Below are 21,587 nucleotides of genomic sequence, written 5' to 3' on the forward strand. Positions count from 1 at the left end.
CAAGAATTTAGCAAAATGCATGTCATAGTAGGTATTTAATGAATATTTGTTGAGTGACTGACTCCCTGACTACAAAAGCAGATAGTCCTTCCAATAGAAAAAGAGATTAATTTTAGTAGGTATACTGGAAAACAAGACAAACTGAATGAGGGCAAAGATTTGTATCAGGTTCTAGGTCAAACTAATTGTATATATATAATCTCTACTTTTAAAAGTATGTGTGTGATCCTAGAAAAAAATGCAATTCTCTCTCTCTCTTTATCTCTCTCTTTATACATATATATATATATGTATATATTGAATATGAGAATATTATTCCTCTGTATTCCACAAAGCAGAGTCTTTGTTCTCTTTCTCAATGAATTTAGATTATTTTATGTCATGTTTCTATTCCTCAAGAATCTAATTCTCACACTTAACCTCTTTTCTTATTTGAATTTAATGAATGTTCTAATATCACTACAAATTATTTGTAAACTAACATTTGTAATGATTATTTGAAGCCCAATGAAGTACACTTGTGTCTAATAACAACATGAAATAAGAAACACACACTTATTCACTCAAGGATGCATACACACAAGAGCCAATTTGGTGAGAGGGGAAAAGAATCAGGTTTGGAATCTATAAAACCCAGATTCAAATTACGTCAGAGAAAACTGGAATTACTCAAATCAACTGATGCAGACAAAGTGAGCAGAAGTAAAAGAACAATTTATATTACAATAACTTTACAAAATCACCTTTGAAAGACTTAAGAACTGTGTTCAATGCAGTCATTAACAAAGATACAAAATGACTAATGATGAAGAATGCTACCCACTTCCCAAAAGAGTGATGATGGACTAAATAGGTAGTGAGATGTAACGGTTTTGCATATGGCCAATATGAAAAATTGTTTTGCTTAAGTATGTATATTTACTACAAGAATTTTGTTTTTCTCTTTTTCTTTTGTAGAGGAGGGGAAATTGAGAGAAAATACATATCTAACTGAAAAAAAAAAGTTATAGTCTAGTAGAACTAGTTTTTTACTCATCCATTAATCTATTCAATAATTTATTATATGCCTATTAGATTTGCATGCATCTAACAAATACTACTTCCTGAGTGTGTTGTCTTGGGTATTCCTTTTATTTATGTGTTAGATTAGATCTTAAAATTTTAAATTTAAAATCTGTGAAGTTTTTTATTTTTTGATAATGTAAGGATACTGCAAGTTTTTTTGAAGTTTTTCAAATCTGTTCTCAAGGGGCAGTTAAATGACATTGGAAAAGTTCATTCCTAAAGTAGGCCATCATTTGAGCAATATTTCATCAATAATCTCTTTGAAAGATGACTACTAATGCTTGGACAAGTTAGGATATGGATTTTTGAAGAGGGTACACAATACACACAAAAAAAAACTTCTTTAGACATTTAGATATATGCAAAGAATCAGATTAGGTATAAAAAGAAGTTCAAAAATAATTAAAATATGATTTTTCATCTCATGGAACATATACCTTAGCAAGAGTTATAAAATAATCTATGAATATGTATATATATATGTATAGCTAAATTTAATAGGAGTATGACATCATAAGTATACATGTCTATGAAAGATCTGAGGAAGAAAGCAAATTCCTAACAGAGGAATCAGGGTATAATTAATATAGAAAGTAATATCTGTTTTGACCTTTGAAGAAAGATTAATGAGTTAACAGATTGAATTTGAAAGCAGTGCTGAGAGGTGAAAGGTGGTCCAGGTGTAGAAATAAAAATAAGATGAGAAAGGCTAGAATAAATAAAAGATATATGTCAGTTTGATTCTTATATAGCTTTTAAGGTTGCCATATTGTCCTATGACTCATGCTGAATTTTCAGTATATTCAAACACTCAGAGCTTTAAAAATATATATATATTTTAAAACTTAAAGTAGTTTCTAGCCATGCTTCTCTCATGCTATATTTGTAAAGTTGATGCTTTGGACCTAAATGTAGGAATTTATCATTATTCACTATTAAATTTAATTTTATAATTCTAAATTTATTGAAAACTCTTTGGATGGTAACACAATCATCCATCATTTTAGCTATTCCTCAGCTGTATTACAGCACCTGTAAGCAAATTAAAAAAAAATAAACCTTATATACCTTTATTAAATTCATTGATTAAAAAACAAAACAAAACAAAATATCAGAGCTTTCAGTGCTCTTGGGAACACAACCAGATTTTTTTCCTAATTAGCATTGAGCCATTTATGATTATTTATTGGGCCCAGTCATTCAACAATTTAAAAATTCTTCTAAATGTACCCAAATCCGACTAGTATAACTCCATCTTATCCAACAGATTTTTTTCAAATGTTATGTCAAGATTTTGATACACACGTCTAAACCTGATATTCTTAAATTGGAATATATGAGTTTGCTTAGCAATAGTCTGATAATAATTTCAATTGTTGTCTTTTGTGATAATATGTATTTTCTTTTATCATTTTACAAACCTCAATCTGATAGAAGGTCTAAGCATTTCACTGGATCACTGGAGGCATCCATAACATAGACAAGGTTAAGAACACCTGGTCTAAAACATTTAGAGTATTTTACACATCCATTACTGTAACTATTTTTTAGAAAAAAGGAAATGAAGTCAGTCAAATCTGACCTGTTTTGATAATTCTATGTGATCCTCAGTGAGTATTCCTATTCTTTCTAAAGACTAATAGATATTTGTTATTATTAAATTTCTAGAATTTTTCCAGGAAAGAAGTAAATTAATCTAGCTTATAATTCTACAATAGCCTCAAATTCTTCATGATCTTTTAAAAATTCTAACAGTCAATTTTTTCCAGCATACTAGATGATGACTCAAATATATAGGTTCTTTTATACCATCTCTTCACTTATCTTGAATTTCAGTTCTCTGTTACATATAAACACATTTACATTTCCATAATTATTATAAATATGCCACATTTTATGCAATATATATTGATGAAATTAGATATATAACATAATTTGATATTATTTTCTGATTAACTTGTGCTATGTTTTGGAGATTATTTTGTTTTCAATTTGATCTCAGAAGTTTTAAAATTGTTATTAAATTTTAAATTTTTTATTAACATCTGCATTTTCCTTGCTTTCATTTCCAAATATTTACCTATTTAGAGTCCCTTTACTTGTAACAAAATCCAGAAAGAAAAAAAATGAAAAATATAGCAGCAAAATTATACGAAATATTCCATAAGCAAAATAATCCACTTGTGGGGGGGGGGGGGAAGATGCCAGTTTATTTTCTCATATCTTGTTCAGGAACAAGTTTGGTCAAGATAATTACAAATTCAGGGTTTTTTGTGGCGGTGTTTTGTTTTGTTTGGTGATGGTAGTTACTGTTATTATTTTAGTCATTAAGTATCAGACCACTAAGCGGTGGACAACATTAAAGTACTGGGCTTAAAGTTAAGAAGACAACTTCCTGAGTTAAATAAAAAAAAAAACAAAAAAAAACAAAAAACCCTCTCAGATATTCACTAGCTATGTTATGCTGGCCAAAAAACTTAGCTCTGTTTGCCTCAGTTTCTTCATCTCTAAAATGAGCTGGAAAGAAAATGGGAAACCACACCAGTACCACTCCAGTATCATAGTCAAGAAACTCCAAATGTGTCACGTTGTATTGGACACTACTGAAAGGACTGAGCAGAGTCCTTCTGTATACTCTTTTCATAGTTCTATTTCTTCACTTTGAATCAATTCCTATGTGACCCCAAACATCTCCAAATTCTTCAACTTCTTTTTTTCATATAAGACAATAATATTCCTTTCCCATTATATACCACAATTAATTTAGTGATCCCCAGTCAATGAACTCTATTTTTAGATAAATTAAAATTTTCTCCATTTTCAATTGGTAGTAATGCTAATTTTAAGCAGTCATAACTATTAATTAATACACCTAGGCAAGGAGTGGAGGTTGGATGTAAAAGATTCCTGGAGGACCCTGTCAGAAAACTAATTGGGAGTGGGTAATAGAATGTGGAAGTCACATGGTACGTCCCCAGTGAGGATGAGTTTACCTCTTAAATTTTCATGAGTTGAAGGAATCAGGCAATTTAGTAGTTCCTCATTTAATTAATTATTCTTAGTAATGGAATAGTAAGCTCAGGCATTTTCCTGATTCTGATAAAAAGTCAGTTCTGTGCTATGATGAAGTTCAGATCTCTTCATTCTAGTTATGCATTTGATTTTAATTTTCTAAGTTTCTATGTTATACATGAATTTCCATCAAATAGATACTCTCTAGAAATACATACACATAGAAAAATAAAGTGTGTGTATGTATATATATATATATATATATATGTATATATATATATATTATGTATTTGTGTAGGTATATATATGTATATATATATATACATATTTGTATATGTTGTGTGTGTGTGTAAATTTAATGGAGACTAGAAATAGTTGGAAGATTTGTCCATAAAAAAGAGTAATCCATAAAGTAATATTTATTAGCATTAAAGGTTTCTTTTTTTTTTTTAAGAATGATATTCTTTACAATGTTCTTACTTTTCAAACATTATTACTCAGTCCTTATTTGTCAGTGTAAGAATTTTTCTTTTCCAATGGCGACTACTTGTGGAAGAATAAATGCAAGATAATAGAAATAGAATTTTGTCTTTTATCTTCAAGTATTAGAAATAATTTATGATGCTAAATGCAATGGCAATGAGCATTTTGTTATACACTTTCCAAAACACCTCCTACTTCTGTAGTTGCAGAATACATTATGCAAATCAGGTTACTTTATTAATGTATTGTGTTATATCTGTTATGAAAACTTAAAAGATTTGAATTAAAATATCAATATGTTCAAGTAAAGAACCACAGAATATTATTCTTAATTGATTAAAAAGGATAGCAGCATCTGGAGTTCTATTTTAAAGCATAATATACACCCTATTAGAACAACACAGTCTTTTGTTTCAATAAATAAAGAAAACATTCTGAAGTGTTGCTTTTTAAGTTATTGAGTTCCTCCTGCTTATGTTGATGGTAGATTATCCTATTAACAATGCTAATTTTAAGCATACAATAAGTAAAATATTTCTCTGTGAAATTGATTGCAAAAAATAAAGAACTAAAAGTGAAATGTGACTTTTTTGAGGGGTAGATTGGTAGGAAGAACCCAACTTGAAAAAACTTGATTAAAGAAATCAAATCCTTCCATTAGCTATACTGAACCCCTAAAGCAATTTAGGAATTTGTTTCTTACAGACAATTAATCACATGCAGGCATGCCAGATGAGAACTATTGATTGCCCTTTTCCAGACTAGTGGCATTCAGACAGTAGACAGACAAATGCCCTAAGCAAAGGGGAGCATCTTTCTGCTGCTGCCTAGTGTAGCTTTTAATTGTTCTTTACAAATGTGTATGGCATTTTGCTATTAATCTTCAGTCGAAGACTTACTTCTTTTCATTTGTGCTATATACAAACAGGTTATATTTTTTCATTACCTTTACTCCAAGGTCCTTCATGAGCTCAATCTCAAAATTCACAACATCATATGGCAGCCGAAACTGAGGGATTTCACTTGTACTAGGATAAAGAAAAATTTGTGAAACAATTACCAATCATAAAGAAATGACAAAATGTCTTTATCGATCAACATTAAAGACCTAAGGACCTATTCGAGAGCATTTACTGTTTTACAAGGGCATTTTTCACATCATTTAATGAGTGCCAAAGACAGTTCAAATTAGTATTCACATTGGAAAGCCTTTCACTAACCTATAACAGTTATAAGGAGGAAAATGATATGTGAAGAAAATGATGTAAGCAAATGGAAACAAAGGTTAGGGAAAGCTAATGGTCACGAATCACTTAAATTTTCTATCTAATGATATATACTATATATTTTATATATGTGTTTATGTAGAAAAAATGCAAGCTAGAGAGAGAGAAACGGAGACAAGACAGACAGACAAACAGAATCACACACAGAAAGAGAGACAGAGAAAGAGAAATACAGAGGGACAGAGACAGACAAAGACAGGGAGAGAGGGACTGAGAGAGATAGAGAAAGACAAAGACAAAGAGAGAAAAATAGAGAGGGGAGAGGATGAAGGGAAGAAGGGAGAGGTAGGTACTACGTTCCTTATAAGAATGAAATATAAAATCAAAGGCTATCATCTTCTATGAATATCTTTGTTTTAATGTTAGTCATAATTATTGTTTAGAGCATTACAAGTTATATTGCATATGTTCTATAAAATAATTTTAAAGGTAACTAATCTTCCATTATTAAAGCTTCAAAATGTCTCCAGTTTAGCACAATGATAAAATAATCCTATTTGACATCAATAGTTTTTGTCAATACTAAAACTGCAGGACCTTTGAGCATAGCACAAACATTTTAAGAGTACAACATTTTTTTTTTTTGCATAAGATTATATCAAAGTAACTTTTAAATTTCTTTATAAATTTTGTTTATTAAAGCAAAAAAAAAGAATCTTTATCATGAACTTCTAATAAAATAAATGTCTTAAAAATTTATGAAATTTCCATTTACACAAACTAGTAACCAAACAATTACCCAGTAATATGTAAATTTAAAGAAGTCACTTAATCTTTTCCATAATATCTTTCTATCTATAATGACAATATTGCATACAAAATAAACTCAGAAAAAGTCACAACATTTTTATCCAGCAGGAATTAACAAAAAAGTAGAATTTAAAATAGTAAGAAATTATAATTACATAAAATAAATGAGAGCCAATCTACTAAAGTTCATTCAAGATACACATACAAGTGTGCACATGTGCACACATGCACACACACACACACACACACACACACTTGCATTGATAGAAAGAGAGAGAAAGGGATCTCTATAAGTACAGAAACACACACACTTTCTCTCTAATTATAAAACATGTTAAACAAATACTTCAAGAACAAGTGAGATATTATATATTCATAGCTGGTCTGTTATACTATAACCAAAAGAAAAACACCACTTAAATTAATTTGTAGTTTTGGTGTTATGCCAATTAAATAATCAAGACCTACAGAATTAATGAAAAAATAATAAAATTTATTTGGAAAAACAAACATCTAGAATTTTAGTGGAAAATGAAAAATTTGGAAAGGACATAAAATAAAACAGATTTCACTATACTAGAAAGCTAGACATATACATTTTTCAAAAGTGATTTAAGGAAAATACATCATTGGAATAGACTTCTGGTACATGGAAGTATTAGAAACAACTGAGCTCACTCAACAAATGTTTAATAAAGAGTAAAAATTAAATTATCTGGGGAATACTTTTCTACATGACAATAATTACTGGGAAAACTGGAAAGCATTTTGACAATAACTAGGTTTGGACCAATATATTACATTTGGATCACCAACATAGTAAAATAAACATAATAGCTATATCACCTGTGTATTGCAAGTCACATTAATAAAATTAATTTACAAATTAAGAAAAATTAGAAGGAAACTAGGTAAGCTATATTTAACTGCTATATTTATTGAATTCCTTAATGAATTCTTAACTAAACAAGGAAGTAATCATAAAAAATCAAAAGATATAATTTTGCTTAGAAGAAATTAAAGAGCTGTCACAAATAAAATAAATGTAACTAGAGTAAGAAGAGAAGTTGCTAATTGGAGAAAAAAATTGATTCAAATATTTCCAATTAGGGTCTTTTATCTATAATAAATAGGCAACTTAATGAAATATATAACTACCAAAAACATTCCCCAAGAGGTAAGTGGTCAAATAATCTAATTTTCATTTTAAAGGTTAAATTCATTTTTGTTATTCTAAATTCAACAAATATGAACATTTATAAATATAATGAAGAGGAAAGTATATGAAATGTTAACCTCTTTATTACATAGAGTTTGTATATATACATAAACATACAAGTGTGTATGCACACACACACATACAAACATCAGAAATTCAATATTACTTCCCAGACTTTTCCCTGTTTGCTTGCTTCTCTCTAAAATCCATTGTTATTTTCTATGCATTAAAATGCTTCATCTGTGCTTTTAATTTTTTTTATTGTTATTGTTATTCTGCCTTTCTTTCCAAATTCTTACTCTCCTCAATAAAAAGTCTCTTTAATAAATAAGGATAAGAAAATTCCTAAATTAGTCATTTTTGAAAATGCACGCTTCTTTTTCTGTACTTCTGTTTCATCTTTCCTCTGTTAAGATGTAGGGATCATATTTCATTTTTGGTCTTTTGAAATCATATAGTCATTGCTGGAATCAGAGTAATTAAGTCCTATAATAATACATATTCAGAGTTCTTTTCTTTTTTTCTTCTTCATTAGATCATTTCACACATTTTAGCTCTAGATTTCTCTGGATGTGCCACTTCTATCACTTTCCATTAGATTAATAAATAGTTCCTTGGCCTTTCCCCAATTAATAGGTACCCCTCTGATTGTTTTAGTTTTTGCTATAATAACACTTCACATTGAACAATTTTCTACATATGTGTTGGGTCATCTCCAATTTTTTGGGGGGGATATAAAACTAGTTATAAAATAGTTAGATCAAAGATGTTGTATGAGTTAACGATTTGGATATTGTTTCAAAATGATTTCCAAAATAGCTACACCACTTCACAGTTCTGTCCAAAATGTACTAGCATGTTTGTCTTATATAAGCCCATATAGAATAATTGCTATTTTCCATTTTTTTTTTGCCAATCTGAGGGGTATACATATGTTCATTTTGAAATTTCATATTACTATTATTGACATATTGCATTTTTCCATATGGTTGTTATAGCTTATTTTTCTTCTTTTGAGAACTGTTTGCTCACATCTTTGGCATATGCTGATTGGGGAATAGGTCTTTCTTATATATTTGAATAAGTAGCCAATATATCTTGTCTATTACAAATTAATCAGAGAAATTTGCTGTAATATTTTCCTTTGTTAACTATTTCCCTTATCACTAAAATTGCAAAGATTTTTTTATATTGGTATAAAATTAATTATAAAAAATGCTTTGGTATTACTAATAATGTAATAATCTGACTTTTATTTTTGTTTATGATATGGACTATTATGGTTATCTTTCCTATTATTTAACTGCATTTCTGGTATAATTTAATCTTGTCAAAATGTTTAATCTTTGCTATATTTGTTTATACTTTCTCTGTTAATAGTTTATTTGACATTTTGATATCAATATTTATTAGTGATATTGAGATGTAGTTTTATTTCTCTGATTTAGGTATTCCTGGTTTAGTTATAAGACTATATTTGTTTCAGTAAAAAATTCTAGAAAATTATTTTTTGCAAATAAATAACATAATAGCAAAATACCTTTACCTTCAATATTTTATGGACAACACTTGAAAATATGATACTTTAAAGATCCTTTATGCCTTCTTCAAAGATATATTCTGATATTATTTTAATATTCTATTTCTCTCATTGTTAATTTGTTCATTACATTTTGAAAAAATCATACATATAAGTTCAATTTTGTTGATATGGTTTTTATAGTTTTCTATTTTAATTGTTCTGAATTTACTTTTTTCATTTTCGATAATAGTAATTTCCACCCTCTTTTAAAAAATCAGATTGGCTAATATTTCATTTCTTTTTTTTTAAAGTCAGGTTCTTAGTATTTCTAATTGATCCACTTTTGTTTCCATTGTTAATATTTAATTTGAAGAAATGATTTTTATATTGAGTCGTATTTCTTATTTGCTTGTTTACCATCATTCTAGTTGCATATAAATAAACCAGTGAGTTCATTCTCTTTTTGTTGATGATAATTTTTAGTGACAATATTTTCTCCTATGGACAATTTTTGGTAGGATCCCCAAAGTTTTAATATATGGTATTGTTATTGTAATTTTATTTTATGAAACTTTCTATTATTTCTATAATTTGTTCTTTGTTTCACTGATTATTTAAGATTACTTAGTTTGCAAATTTGAATCACTTTTCTAATACCTTTATTGTTTATATTTTTATTCTCTTGTAGTAAATTAAGAATATTCTTAATATTATTCTTTTCTGCAGTTAACACTTTAGCACATGGTTAATTTTTGTAAAGAGGTATAAAGGTGTCATGCATCTCTTCACATTCAAAAACCACATAGATATATATTATATTTAACTTTTTAAAAGTTCTATTCAGATTTTTAATCTTCTTGATTTTCTTGATGATATTTTTGTTAGAAGCATCTAGATTTAAAAGAGGGTATATATAGAGAGATTACCATGTATTTTTAATACAGATTCTAAGTATTTAGATGCTTTTTTCATTCAATGTGTATTATACCTGCATGTATATATTATACACACACACACACCCATACATACATACATAGGATACACACATATACGTATATACTATTTTGTTAAGATAGGTTCTGTAATAACCATACTATAAGTTAGACTTCCCTTCTTCACAGGGCAGCAGGACAACGGAGTTATATAATAATCAGTCAGAAGGATTTCTGAAGCTCAAAGCTCTTTGACATACTAGTGATCCTTTGCAAGTGAATTCTAGCCAAATTTGGACATACCTATAGCTGCCACAAACCGAACAGCTCAAGAGCAGTAGCTGCACACTCAAAACCCTGCTCAGGAATTTCTAAACATCATGGACTATAGGGTCTATATATGGCTTCTTCCTTAACCCTGCTTCCTGCTCAGAAGCCTCTAGAAATTATATTATCTAGCTATTTTTTTCCCCACTTTCTTCTGAGCAAGTGAGAATTCTTTCTTTCTTTCTCTTTTCTTCCAGGAACTTCTTTCCCTTGCAAGCTTTTCTCAGACAATGAAACTACGTAATCTATAACCAGATTGTATTATTTCAGGTCCCTCTCCAGGCCTGGGGATCTTTTGTTAACAAAATACACATATGTATCTATATTATATACATATATAGATACATATATATATATATATATGTATATTAAGGAAGAAATAATGAAATAACACAATTACTATGTATGACATACATAATACATAGTATTGGTATATAATGTGTATAATGTTAAATATATTATATATCAATATACTATATAAAATTATATATTTTTGTCATATCATTTTTCAAACATGTCAGACTCATCAGGACCCCATTTCAGGATTTCCTTGTCAAAAATACTGTGTAATTTGCCATTTCCTCTCCAGGCTTATTTTATGGATAGAAATGAGGCAAACAAGGTTAAGTGGCTTGTCCAGAATCACACAGATAATAAAAGTTTAAGGAACTCCAATCCCTCTCACTCCAGGGCCTTCTGTATCCATTGGACTATGTAATTGTCCCAATTTACATATAGCATATTCATATAATAATACAAATATATATTTTACCTAACACTATTATATTTGCATTATGTCATTGTCTATAGTACCACTAAACATGGTGTAATTTTCCTATTTTTCTTTTGTCTTTATGTATTTTTACTTTTCCTTTTTTAAGATTATGTTTATTATCCTTGCCTATCTGAGTATACCAGAAGCTTAACAAATTTTCTAGCAACTCACATTTAGTTATGTGTGAATCTTTATATTTTAAGTTTCATTCTTATAAACAACATCTTGTTAACTTCTACTTTCTAAAACATTTGACTATTTTCCTCCATTGCATGAGGAGGTTTACCACATTTATGCAACAATTGTAAATTAAATGTTTCCCACCACCATATCCTATTATATTTCTTCCTTTCTTTCTCTATCTATTGACATAGAAGATGGTAACAGAGAATTAATTCAACATGTGTGAATTGCCATTAAGATACCATATTTTGCTAATGATAATAGTCTTCCATCTTCTACAATTATTAAAACACCTTTCATTTCCTTAAACTTTCTTTGCCCCATTCTTTCTTATTGAGTTTGGTATATAACTATCCCCAAATTTGTTCATTTGTATGAAAACCCTTTTTAAAATTCAGATTAGATTGAGGTTTATGTGATTCTTTCTCCCTATTTCTGTTTCCATTCTTATATAGTCTTTTTTTTTGGTACTCTAATCACAATACATAGTAAATTCCAACCCCTACTATCTTATTTCTTCTCTAAAATATTCAATTTTCTTTCTTTTTTTCCTTTTATAAGACCACCAAAATACAAATAAATAACTCCAAATTCATCTGTCGTTTACATTCCTTCAGTGACCCATCATATCATTAGGATTCAAAGACAAATTTGTTTCTTTTCCCTTTTTAAAGGGAATAATTTCAAGAACACATGATAGAAACAAAAGACATTTTCATTAAAGAAAACGACAACCATGAAGTCTTATCCCAGAATTTTGATATTCTATAAAAACACTTCACAGCAGAAAATTTATATCATAACATTCATCCAACCCAAAAGAAAAAAAGAATAGATAATAAGTTGATTATGCAACTAAAAAGCACTTTCTGATTACTCAAAAGTATTCAACTTTCTAAGTTTCTTCTGAATCCTGTGTTTACATTTTAAAGTTTCAACTCAGATCTGGCTTTAAGAATAATTGAAAGTCTCTTAACCCAGTAAAATACTTTCCCCCCATATGATAATACTAATCTTGAAGAACAGGTTAATTTTAGTTGTAAGCCTGTAGATTTTCCCTTCTGGGGGTAACATTCCACAATTTTCTTAGTTTTTATTAGTAACATCCAGGTCTTTGACTCTGATTTCTTTGAAATATTTCATTTTGGCTGAATATTTCTTTCACATAGGATTCTTCATTCTATATATGGAATTTACAACAGTTTTCATTTTGGGGGAGTTCCTTTTATGAGGAAAATGTAGGATTCTATTTTCTGTTTTTTTCCTTATGGTTTCAATAGACTTGAGGAGTTGCATTTGGAAAGCAATTTCCTGGCTTAAAAATGTGTACTTGGAAGCATTTTCTCATTCACCTTATTGTTTTTGCTGTCCTCATTTGTAAAGTATTTCTTCATGCACTTACAAGATTCTTCTTACAGAATCTTCAGGGATGTAGAGGAACCTCTTGAATGCTTTAATGATGAGTATAGAAACCTCAGAGATTTCTGTATGTATGTAAAGACTTGTTATATTGCTCACTGCTATAAGGGACATTTGGAAAAGACTTAAAGAGACTTTAAATCTGTAGGCTAATGAAAATGAGTCTTTCCCCATTTTTCTGTGCTCCTTTGATAAACTGAACATCTGTTGAAAGGAATTTCCCATTGTACAGTAGCTCTCTTTATATAGAGAAGTGGTGATTAATTTTAAAAGTCCTGAAGTACTAATATATGATTTATACCAACCCATACTTCTATATAATTCTTTTTATTATTAATAATAGCTTATATTTATATAGCCATTTTCCTCATAGCATAATTTCTAGATTAGTAAGTGAAATACTAAAATTCCTCTTTACAGTCAAGGAAATTGAGATGGAACATTTAAATGACTTGGTAAGGCTCATACAGCTAAAAAAATGTCAGGAATAAAATTCAACCCTCAAGTGCTCTCTACATTACACAATTACATTAAGTCAGATATGCCTGTGTCCACAAGCCATTTTATTTTTCAAAGATGGTGCTGATAAGCCATATGTTTGTTTATACTAACTTTTAGAAAAAAAAACTTTTGGTGCTGATAATTATAAATTCATAAAATATAATTATAATGATCACTACTAGAACTATCAACCTATTTCCTTCACTTAAAAAACAAAGTGGAAAAAAAAGAATCAGCTGTAGTCAACATGCTATGATATGTGAATTCTAACAGCAAAGAAAAACATCAGGGCAATTGATGAGATATATTATTTTAAAAGATGCTTATTATTTTTCTATTTATTTTTGCCCTTGGAAAACACAGATATTGATTTAGAAAACAACTTGCGTGATATTTTCTTCATTATTGCTGTCAAGTTCATTTAACCCTTTTAAACTTATTTCAGGATAGTTGAAACAGGAGGAAACATTATTGATTATATTAAGGGATGGGTAAAGTATTGACATGAAGACAATGATGTTTTTCAGCAACTTTGACAATTCTTTTAAAACTGGTTATAATACTTATTCACCTGGGAAGGAAAAATCTGTTTAGATTCAGAGGAGGGGGAAAGATAAAACCTGACATCACATCTTTGAGACAATTGATTTCAAATATAAAGATAATTTAATCTTTTTAGGCACTTAGACCAAAGAATAAAAATGAACTGTGTAAATGAGAACATAAATTAACAAGGAAATTGTGGCAGCATTGATGGCTAAACTCCATCTTAAAAAAAAAAAAAATCTGCATTAACCACTAGCTTCTTTTCATTCCTTTGTTGTGAGGTGAGCTTAAAACAAGTCATCATAAACCACATAATTGTGAGCCATTAGGTTCTTCCATAAAAATAAAAGAAGGAAGGAGGAAAAAAAATGGGAAAAAATGTTTGGTCTCTGTAACCAATAAAAAATGAAATAAAATAACTTTATATAAAAGTTATACCCTTACTGGATATAAGTGACAGAAAATAAAATTATTTTTTATGACCTGACTCAAAATAAGTAAAGAAAAGCTATTTAGGAAAATAATCTATGTAAATATTCCCTTAATACATTTCTGAATATGTCCCATTTTGAAGCTAGATCTGTTTTTCTCCTAACGAAAAAATTATGAATGCAACATAGGGGCAAAGATCTTCTCTGTAATTGGTCAGTAAATAGGCAAGGATAAACTTTATGTTGTTTAAATTAGAAATTTACATATTCACTCATGTGTATAATTGAAAAAAGTATACAAATACTTCATTTACAGCATGTGTTTCTACGAGATTACGGATTTTCTTCTTTTAAATGAATAAATCTGTGGTAAACTTTTACTTACAAAGAAAGTGACTCATTCTCTTTTAGCAAATCATGAGGTGGGCCCACTACTTCTCTAAATGAATAAATATGCCTCTATAGATTATATGATGTCCTATAATTAGGGATTGATGATCAGAAAAATAGAGTATAGGAAAATGCCAAAAGTGTAATAAAATAATCATCATTTGACAAATAGTCATGTTCTCAAAGAAGTCCACTCAATAGTAGATGATTTATATCTCAAGAAAATACTGGTTTTTTGTATTCATGATCATTGATGTTGGTTTTAGCACATTAATATTTAGCTGTTTTTTAAAAAATTAAAATACATTAGCATGCATTGGGAGTTGCCAGCAGACTTGGAAAACATAAGCAAAAATGACAGTGACAGTATGAATAAATTTATTCTATGTGATCATTAAATATATGAAATTTACAGCTCAGAAACAAAGTACAGTAAGAACTACATTTTAAAAATATTATGGTATTGATCACTGCCCACTGCAGAAGATGGCACTACTAGCTATATTTTTAATTTATGCATTGCGAATGTCAGAGAAATGGAAAGAAAATAACTGTTAAGAAACTTAATTGACAACTATTGAGAAGAATAGTAATACTTTCCTCTGATTTATTAAATCTTCTGTTTATGTTCTGTGTTGTTATATCTTTTATTTATGTTCTGTATTGTTTTAAATTTTCATTTTGCTAGGTTTATCCTATTGGATGTTTGAAAAGCAGAGAGGTGAAATGACCACTCTTTTATGATAGCTTCTGCTAATGTTCCAGAGTATGGTGAGACTATGGATAGAAAAAAAATTAAAATATTTGATTTAAATGTTTTACAATAATAATGTGTTTTGATGAAGTATTGGGAGGCAGATATTGCTTAAGCATAAACTGGATTATTTCTAGATAAGTACTCAATATTTTGTATAATGCTTTAAGGTTTCAAAGCTCTTCTCAACAACTCTGTTAGATAAAATATCACTAATTTACAGATGGGGAAAATGAGACTAAGAGATTAAATGTTTTAAGGACATAAATTTAGAGTTAAAAGAGACTTTAGATGTCATATAGTCTAACATGTGCCTTACCAATGAGAAAATGGAGACAGGTTGGTTAAGTGACTTTGTATGTGTATATGTATGTATGTGTATATATATGTGTGTGTGTGTGTGTGTGTATATATGTATATATAAAATCCATGAGAACACAAAGTGACAGGTAGAACTAGAACTCATATCTCTGGGTTACAAGTCCCTGTTTATTTATTTATTCATTTATTTATTGCCTTTTTTCCCCCTACTCTGTTATAAAATTTCCTAAATAAACTTGCCCCCCCCCCCCCACCTTTTCCTCTCTTAAAGTAATTTAAGACATTTCAAACTGAAGGAACATTAGGGAGAATTGCTTTTTAACCCATTTGAAAAATGCCTTCAGGAAAACCACATTATTTTGCATCACCTACATCATCATGTACATGCATCAAGTGCAAAGAGAGGCAATATGGCAAAGTAGATGGAGAGCTGAACTCAAAATGAAGAAAATCTAATCTCAAGTTAGACTTCTTAGACACATTGAGTCTGTGCATGCTGTTAAACTTCTTGGTGTCCCAGGCAATCTTCTAAGATTACACAATGAAAAAAAAAATTGTCCCTTACTAGAGAACTCCTTACACCAAATCTGAGGTCTCAACCCATAAAATTTCAGGTTCTGACCCAAAAAATGTACAAACTGGTGTTTCAGACATTGACAACACAAAAACAAGCAGTTCCCTTCTGCCCCAATTGCTTGTATTTTCCTAAGTGAAAACAACAAATTCACACATAAAGAAATTTTAATGGTTTCTAAAGCTAAAGATTTCAATTTCTGATGTTTGTGTTCCTTAACAATCACTAGTTTTATATTTTTTAAAAAGTCAAAAAGATGCAAGACAAATTTTTCACTGGACTTATTTGTGCCTTTGTCCAATCAAAAATTTTTGTCAGGAGTAAACCTTGCATTTAGGAAATGAGACAGAGGAAATTTTAAATAACAGAACTTGCAGCCAAGTACAAAATTTAAAGTGAAAACTAATTTATACAAAGTTTGAGAGCTTGCAATATGCAAATTTTAAAATACCATCTGTAAGTCTGTAGTTTCTATAGGAACATGAACCAACTATATTCACATTGTTTGACTCCATCATTTCATACAGTATAAACATAAAATGCATGTAGTCATTACCTTAAACCACCCACATATTCTTGTTTTTCAAATATAGTGATGTCAGAGTAGCCTAATCGAGCCAAGAAGGAGGCACAGCTTATACTTGCAGGCCCAGCACCAAGAAGAGCAATCTTCGCAGAATAAGCTTTAGGCATATCTTCTGGAAGAGGCAGCGAAGGGTTCCTGATTTGTGGAATATTCATTGCTTTGAATACCTGGAAGAAATCATTTCACCTTGTTAGAAGTTTGCAACTAAATTTGTTATCTTCAAAGCATTTTTTTTAAATTACTGAAAAACATCCTTTTATGTAATGGCATTTTCAAATGGATAAGTAATAGCATATTAGTGTTAATATGGAGAGTAAAAGCAAGAAGCATTAGATAAAGGCAGGGACTCTGGTGGCCAAAATCTGTCAACTCTCTTTAGTAAAGACATGTTTCAGGCAAACAGATTTGTTACCAACAGGAATAATCTGATGAGAATATTATATCCTCAGGAAGCAAAGTTCTGTTAATCAAATCATATTTCCCCTTTAGCTGACATTATATAATTTGACCAGGTACCTAAATCCAAAATCCTAACATTACATAAAAATGAAATTATTTTAATATAAAATTGAGTCACAAAATGCAATAATTGGGATAGCTTTGAAAATACTGTGACAGCAAATGGATTCCTATCAAACTCAATACATAAAAATTATACAATCTCAGAGTTGATATGAAACTCGGAAATGGTCCTATCCAACATGCTGCCCTCCATAATCATAGATAGCACTCATTTAATGTTTACAAAGCACTTTATGTTATTCAATTGGCTCCTCATCAGAACTGTGTGAAGGAAGTAATATTATTCTCTCTTTTTACTGGGGGAAAAAAAAGAGGCAGCAGTGGCAGGGTTGAGGTGGGGGGGGGGGGGATTGGTGGAGAGGGAGGGAGAAGGAAAAGGAAAGAGGAAGACAGAGACAGAAAGAAGAAGAGAAAGAGGGGGGAGAGAGAAAGAGAGGGAGGAGAAAAGGAAAGAAGGAGAAAGGGAGCAAGAAGAAGAGAGAGAAAAGGAGAAGGGGAAAGAAGAGAGAAAAACAGAGGGAGACAGAGAAAGAGAAAGAGACAGAGAGAGACAGAGATAGAAAGAGGGAAGGGAGTGAAGGGGAGGGGAAAGGGAGGAAAGGAGGGAAATTAAATGATTTCTCTAGGATTATTATTTAGTTTGTATCCCAGACATATTTAAATTAAGTCTTCCCTGCTCCCACTCCTTTGCTCTATGTACAAACATTACTTAGATGAAAGTGGTTATGAAACCTCTCTCTAAATATTTATATTGATTAGGAGTTCACTGTTTTATGCAATAGTCAATTGTACATTTGTGAAGCTGAAACTATTAGATTTTTTTTTTAATTTCTATTTTCACCCACTTCCGTGCAACTTTCACCATTATTCCTCTTAATATAAAAAATAGAAAGAAAATAAGCCTATCCCTCTTCCCAAAACAACTCTAATGCCTATTTCAAGTCATCTTTCTCCACAATAACCTTCCTTTTTGTTTGAATTTTTATGAAAACAGTTTTGAGTAGTCATGCTTTGGATAAGATATAGCTTATTAATTTTACTTTCTGAAATATGAGAATTACATATATTTCTCCAGTTTTACTCAAAATATAATCTATCTCTTACCTCACTAGGCTTAGATAATATCTTCTGAAAGCAGCAAACTATTTTGAGTTTTTTTTTTTAAACATCATGGTCCATGCCCTTGACACTAAATTTGAAATTCTCTAAAATCCTCAAGTCTTTTCCACACAGAGTTGTCTAAATACACTCCCATTATTCTAGTTATAAAGTTGATTTGTAACTTTTGTAAGATTTTATATTTATTTGTATTTTACTAAAGCTTTTTACATGTAGTCCACTATTATCATCTATCAATTTCTTTTGGAATCATGTTTCTGCTATTCAGTGTTTTACCTATCCAATTCCAGGGGTTTTTTTTAAGTTATCATTTAAGAATTCTGACTTCTATTCTTAAAAATGTGAGGATAGGATAGCACAGAACTTAGCAGAAATCTCTGAAGTATTTACTATGTGAGAGATTTCTCCTTCCAGGTTAAAATCTATATTTCAATTAATGCATTTAGTCATAGTCATTTAATCAGTTTTGAATCTAACATATAATTCATTCCATAATTTTCATTTCTTTAAAAATAATTATCATGAGAGAGATTTTGCCAAATGCCAGTTCCTTTAAAGATGAAAGTTATCTTTCAAATTTGTAAACAAAAAAATCCAAGGCACTGATGATCTAATTCTTTCTATTAGATTAAAAAAAAAGCATACATTTATATAACATTGCATTTGCTTTGAAGAATATAAGTAAGAGATACCATCAAGAAAATGTTTAATTATAAGAGAAAATGGACTGGTTATATTGCTAAGGGTAAGTGAAAAAATCGAGACAGTCAAAAAGCTCAACTGTTAACCTCAATGTCAAGAGAAAGTAAGGACAAGGAAATGAGTAGACATCAGGTGGTGAATTTAGTTATAGGAGCTAGATAAATGAATGGCTTTTCAATCTGTATTACTGAAGGGAATATTCAAATGAGTGAAATCCCAAATCTATTATAGTATTTGAAATACAGGTATGATAAACTTTATATTATTGATCTTATTTGAGTTCCACAATAGCTCTGTGTGCTAGGTATAAGAAATAGTGTTTTCTTAAGTTTATAGATGAGGAAATGGAATTTCTGAGAAGGGAAGTGATTTTATATAAGGGAATTTTCTTCAAAGAAGTGAACTAAATTTCCCTGTCTTATTTTCTTTATATTCTCTTCTTCAAACTGTAATTTTAGCCTTTTGTTGGGCATGTAAACCAACAAGGAAAGGAGGCAGAGTGCTGGTAACTATCAAAGAGACCTGTGGAAGCAGACTATCACTTGCTGGAAGAAAGGACAAGAGGCATAGAACAAACCTTGAGGACTACTCAGTTGAGCCAAGTATTACTGTGTGATTATAAAGCACGATGAACTAATAATTCCAATGCAAGGAATCAAAATTGATGTCATAGTTATAATGAAAATATGATGGGATAAGAATCATAATTGCACACTGACTCTAGAACAGCAAACTTTATTCAAAAGAAACAAGAGAGACAAGCTATATTGGGAGAATAGAAAGAATGCTGTGCATGAGGAAGATGAATGCATTTGAATACAATACTTCCTCTGGAATACTTTCCCAACTTAGCATATGTAGATTTGGATGTTGGATCCACAGTGAGAAAAGTATTCCCTGGTGCCAGTCAACATTCTTTGAACTATATATCTCATGAGCTCCCACAGGTTAGTTTACCTTTAATCATCAGTCAACAGTCATAATTAGCCCAAAGCAAAGATATTTAGTCAGGCAATAAGCATTTATTAATAACTTATTACCTGCAGGTGCAGAAAAGTGCAATAAACAATACCTTCATAATTCTGGGATTCGCTCTCCCACAAGTACACAAAAAATAACTAGGGAGAGTGAATAGAATCTTAGAGCTCACTAACAGAAAACTATTTGTGCAAGGAACACATAGTCAGTGCAAATAATATTTCCGACATTTCAGGGACATGATCTACCTTCTTTTCTTGTGGCATTCTGGAACTGATCCCTATTGGGCAAATAATCTCTCCTAACAAATTTATTTAGCTAAGATCCCTGTCTATTTCACTAAACAGCTTGACTCTAAATTGACAAAGCTAGTTTTCTTCTTGAATTTATAATTGATTCTCTTCTCTGTTGCCATAGATTACCTAATGTTGAAGCAAATTTTCCCTTCTTACTTTGTGTATATTTATGTCTGCACATGTATTCATTTGTATGTGTATGTATATGCATATACACACACACACACACACACACACACACACACACATATACTTTCTCCTAGATCCAATATTTTCACCTGAATCAGTAGTTTTATCACAAGATGCCATGGTATGAAGAGGGGAGGGAAAAAGATGAAATCTCCTTTCTCTTCTCGCAAATATCCTGCTGCATCATTGGATGAGGTGCATTCCAAAATGTTTGACTCCATCACAATGTCAATGAAAAGCAAGCTTGGTTTTTTTAATGGCCATAAGGCACATGGTCATTCTTTGGCTAGTCAGGGGGTAACTGCCCTTCTAATTTTATCAGGAAGAGTTCCTTCACATTTTATTAAGGTATCATAGGACAGAATTTCCCCAACACACACACACACACACACACACACACACACACACAGTTTAACATATAAACACTTTGTTATTTCATTTACATGTCTCTTTTTTTCTGTGATTAATTCAGCTGATTTTGGGGGAGGGACCAATTCCCCTTTCCATAAAAAGAGTCTATGAGGAAAACTGAGAAATAGATGTAGAACATTTGGGAAAAGATAAACTAAAAAAAATAAACAGAAGTGATTATGTCACTAGAGAATACCACCAAGGAAGTCAGAGAAGAATTCACAAACTTAGCACATAAGCATGCATATTATTGATAGGGCATTTCAGAATCAGTTGGAATTCTTTGTTCAAAAA

At 30.2% G+C, this 21,587-nt stretch overlaps 1 protein-coding gene across 2 annotated transcripts in view; it reads right to left on the reverse strand.

The window, feature by feature from the left end:
- The window catches only part of DPYD (dihydropyrimidine dehydrogenase), a 968,100-nt gene that overhangs the window by 642,057 nt on the left and 304,456 nt on the right, over window positions 1-21,587 (reverse strand). For both annotated transcript variants that reach the window (XM_003769672.4, XM_031968578.1), the window contains 2 exons: window positions 17,047-17,243; window positions 5,507-5,588 (listed from right to left, as the gene is read on the reverse strand). In XM_003769672.4, coding sequence (XP_003769720.1) covers window positions 5,507-5,588; window positions 17,047-17,243 — 279 coding nt within the window. The remainder of the gene's footprint in view (window positions 1-5,506; window positions 5,589-17,046; window positions 17,244-21,587) is intronic.

Source organism: Sarcophilus harrisii, chromosome 4 (genome assembly GCF_902635505.1).
Source record: "Sarcophilus harrisii chromosome 4, mSarHar1.11, whole genome shotgun sequence".
NCBI classification, from domain to species: domain Eukaryota; kingdom Metazoa; phylum Chordata; class Mammalia; order Dasyuromorphia; family Dasyuridae; genus Sarcophilus; species Sarcophilus harrisii.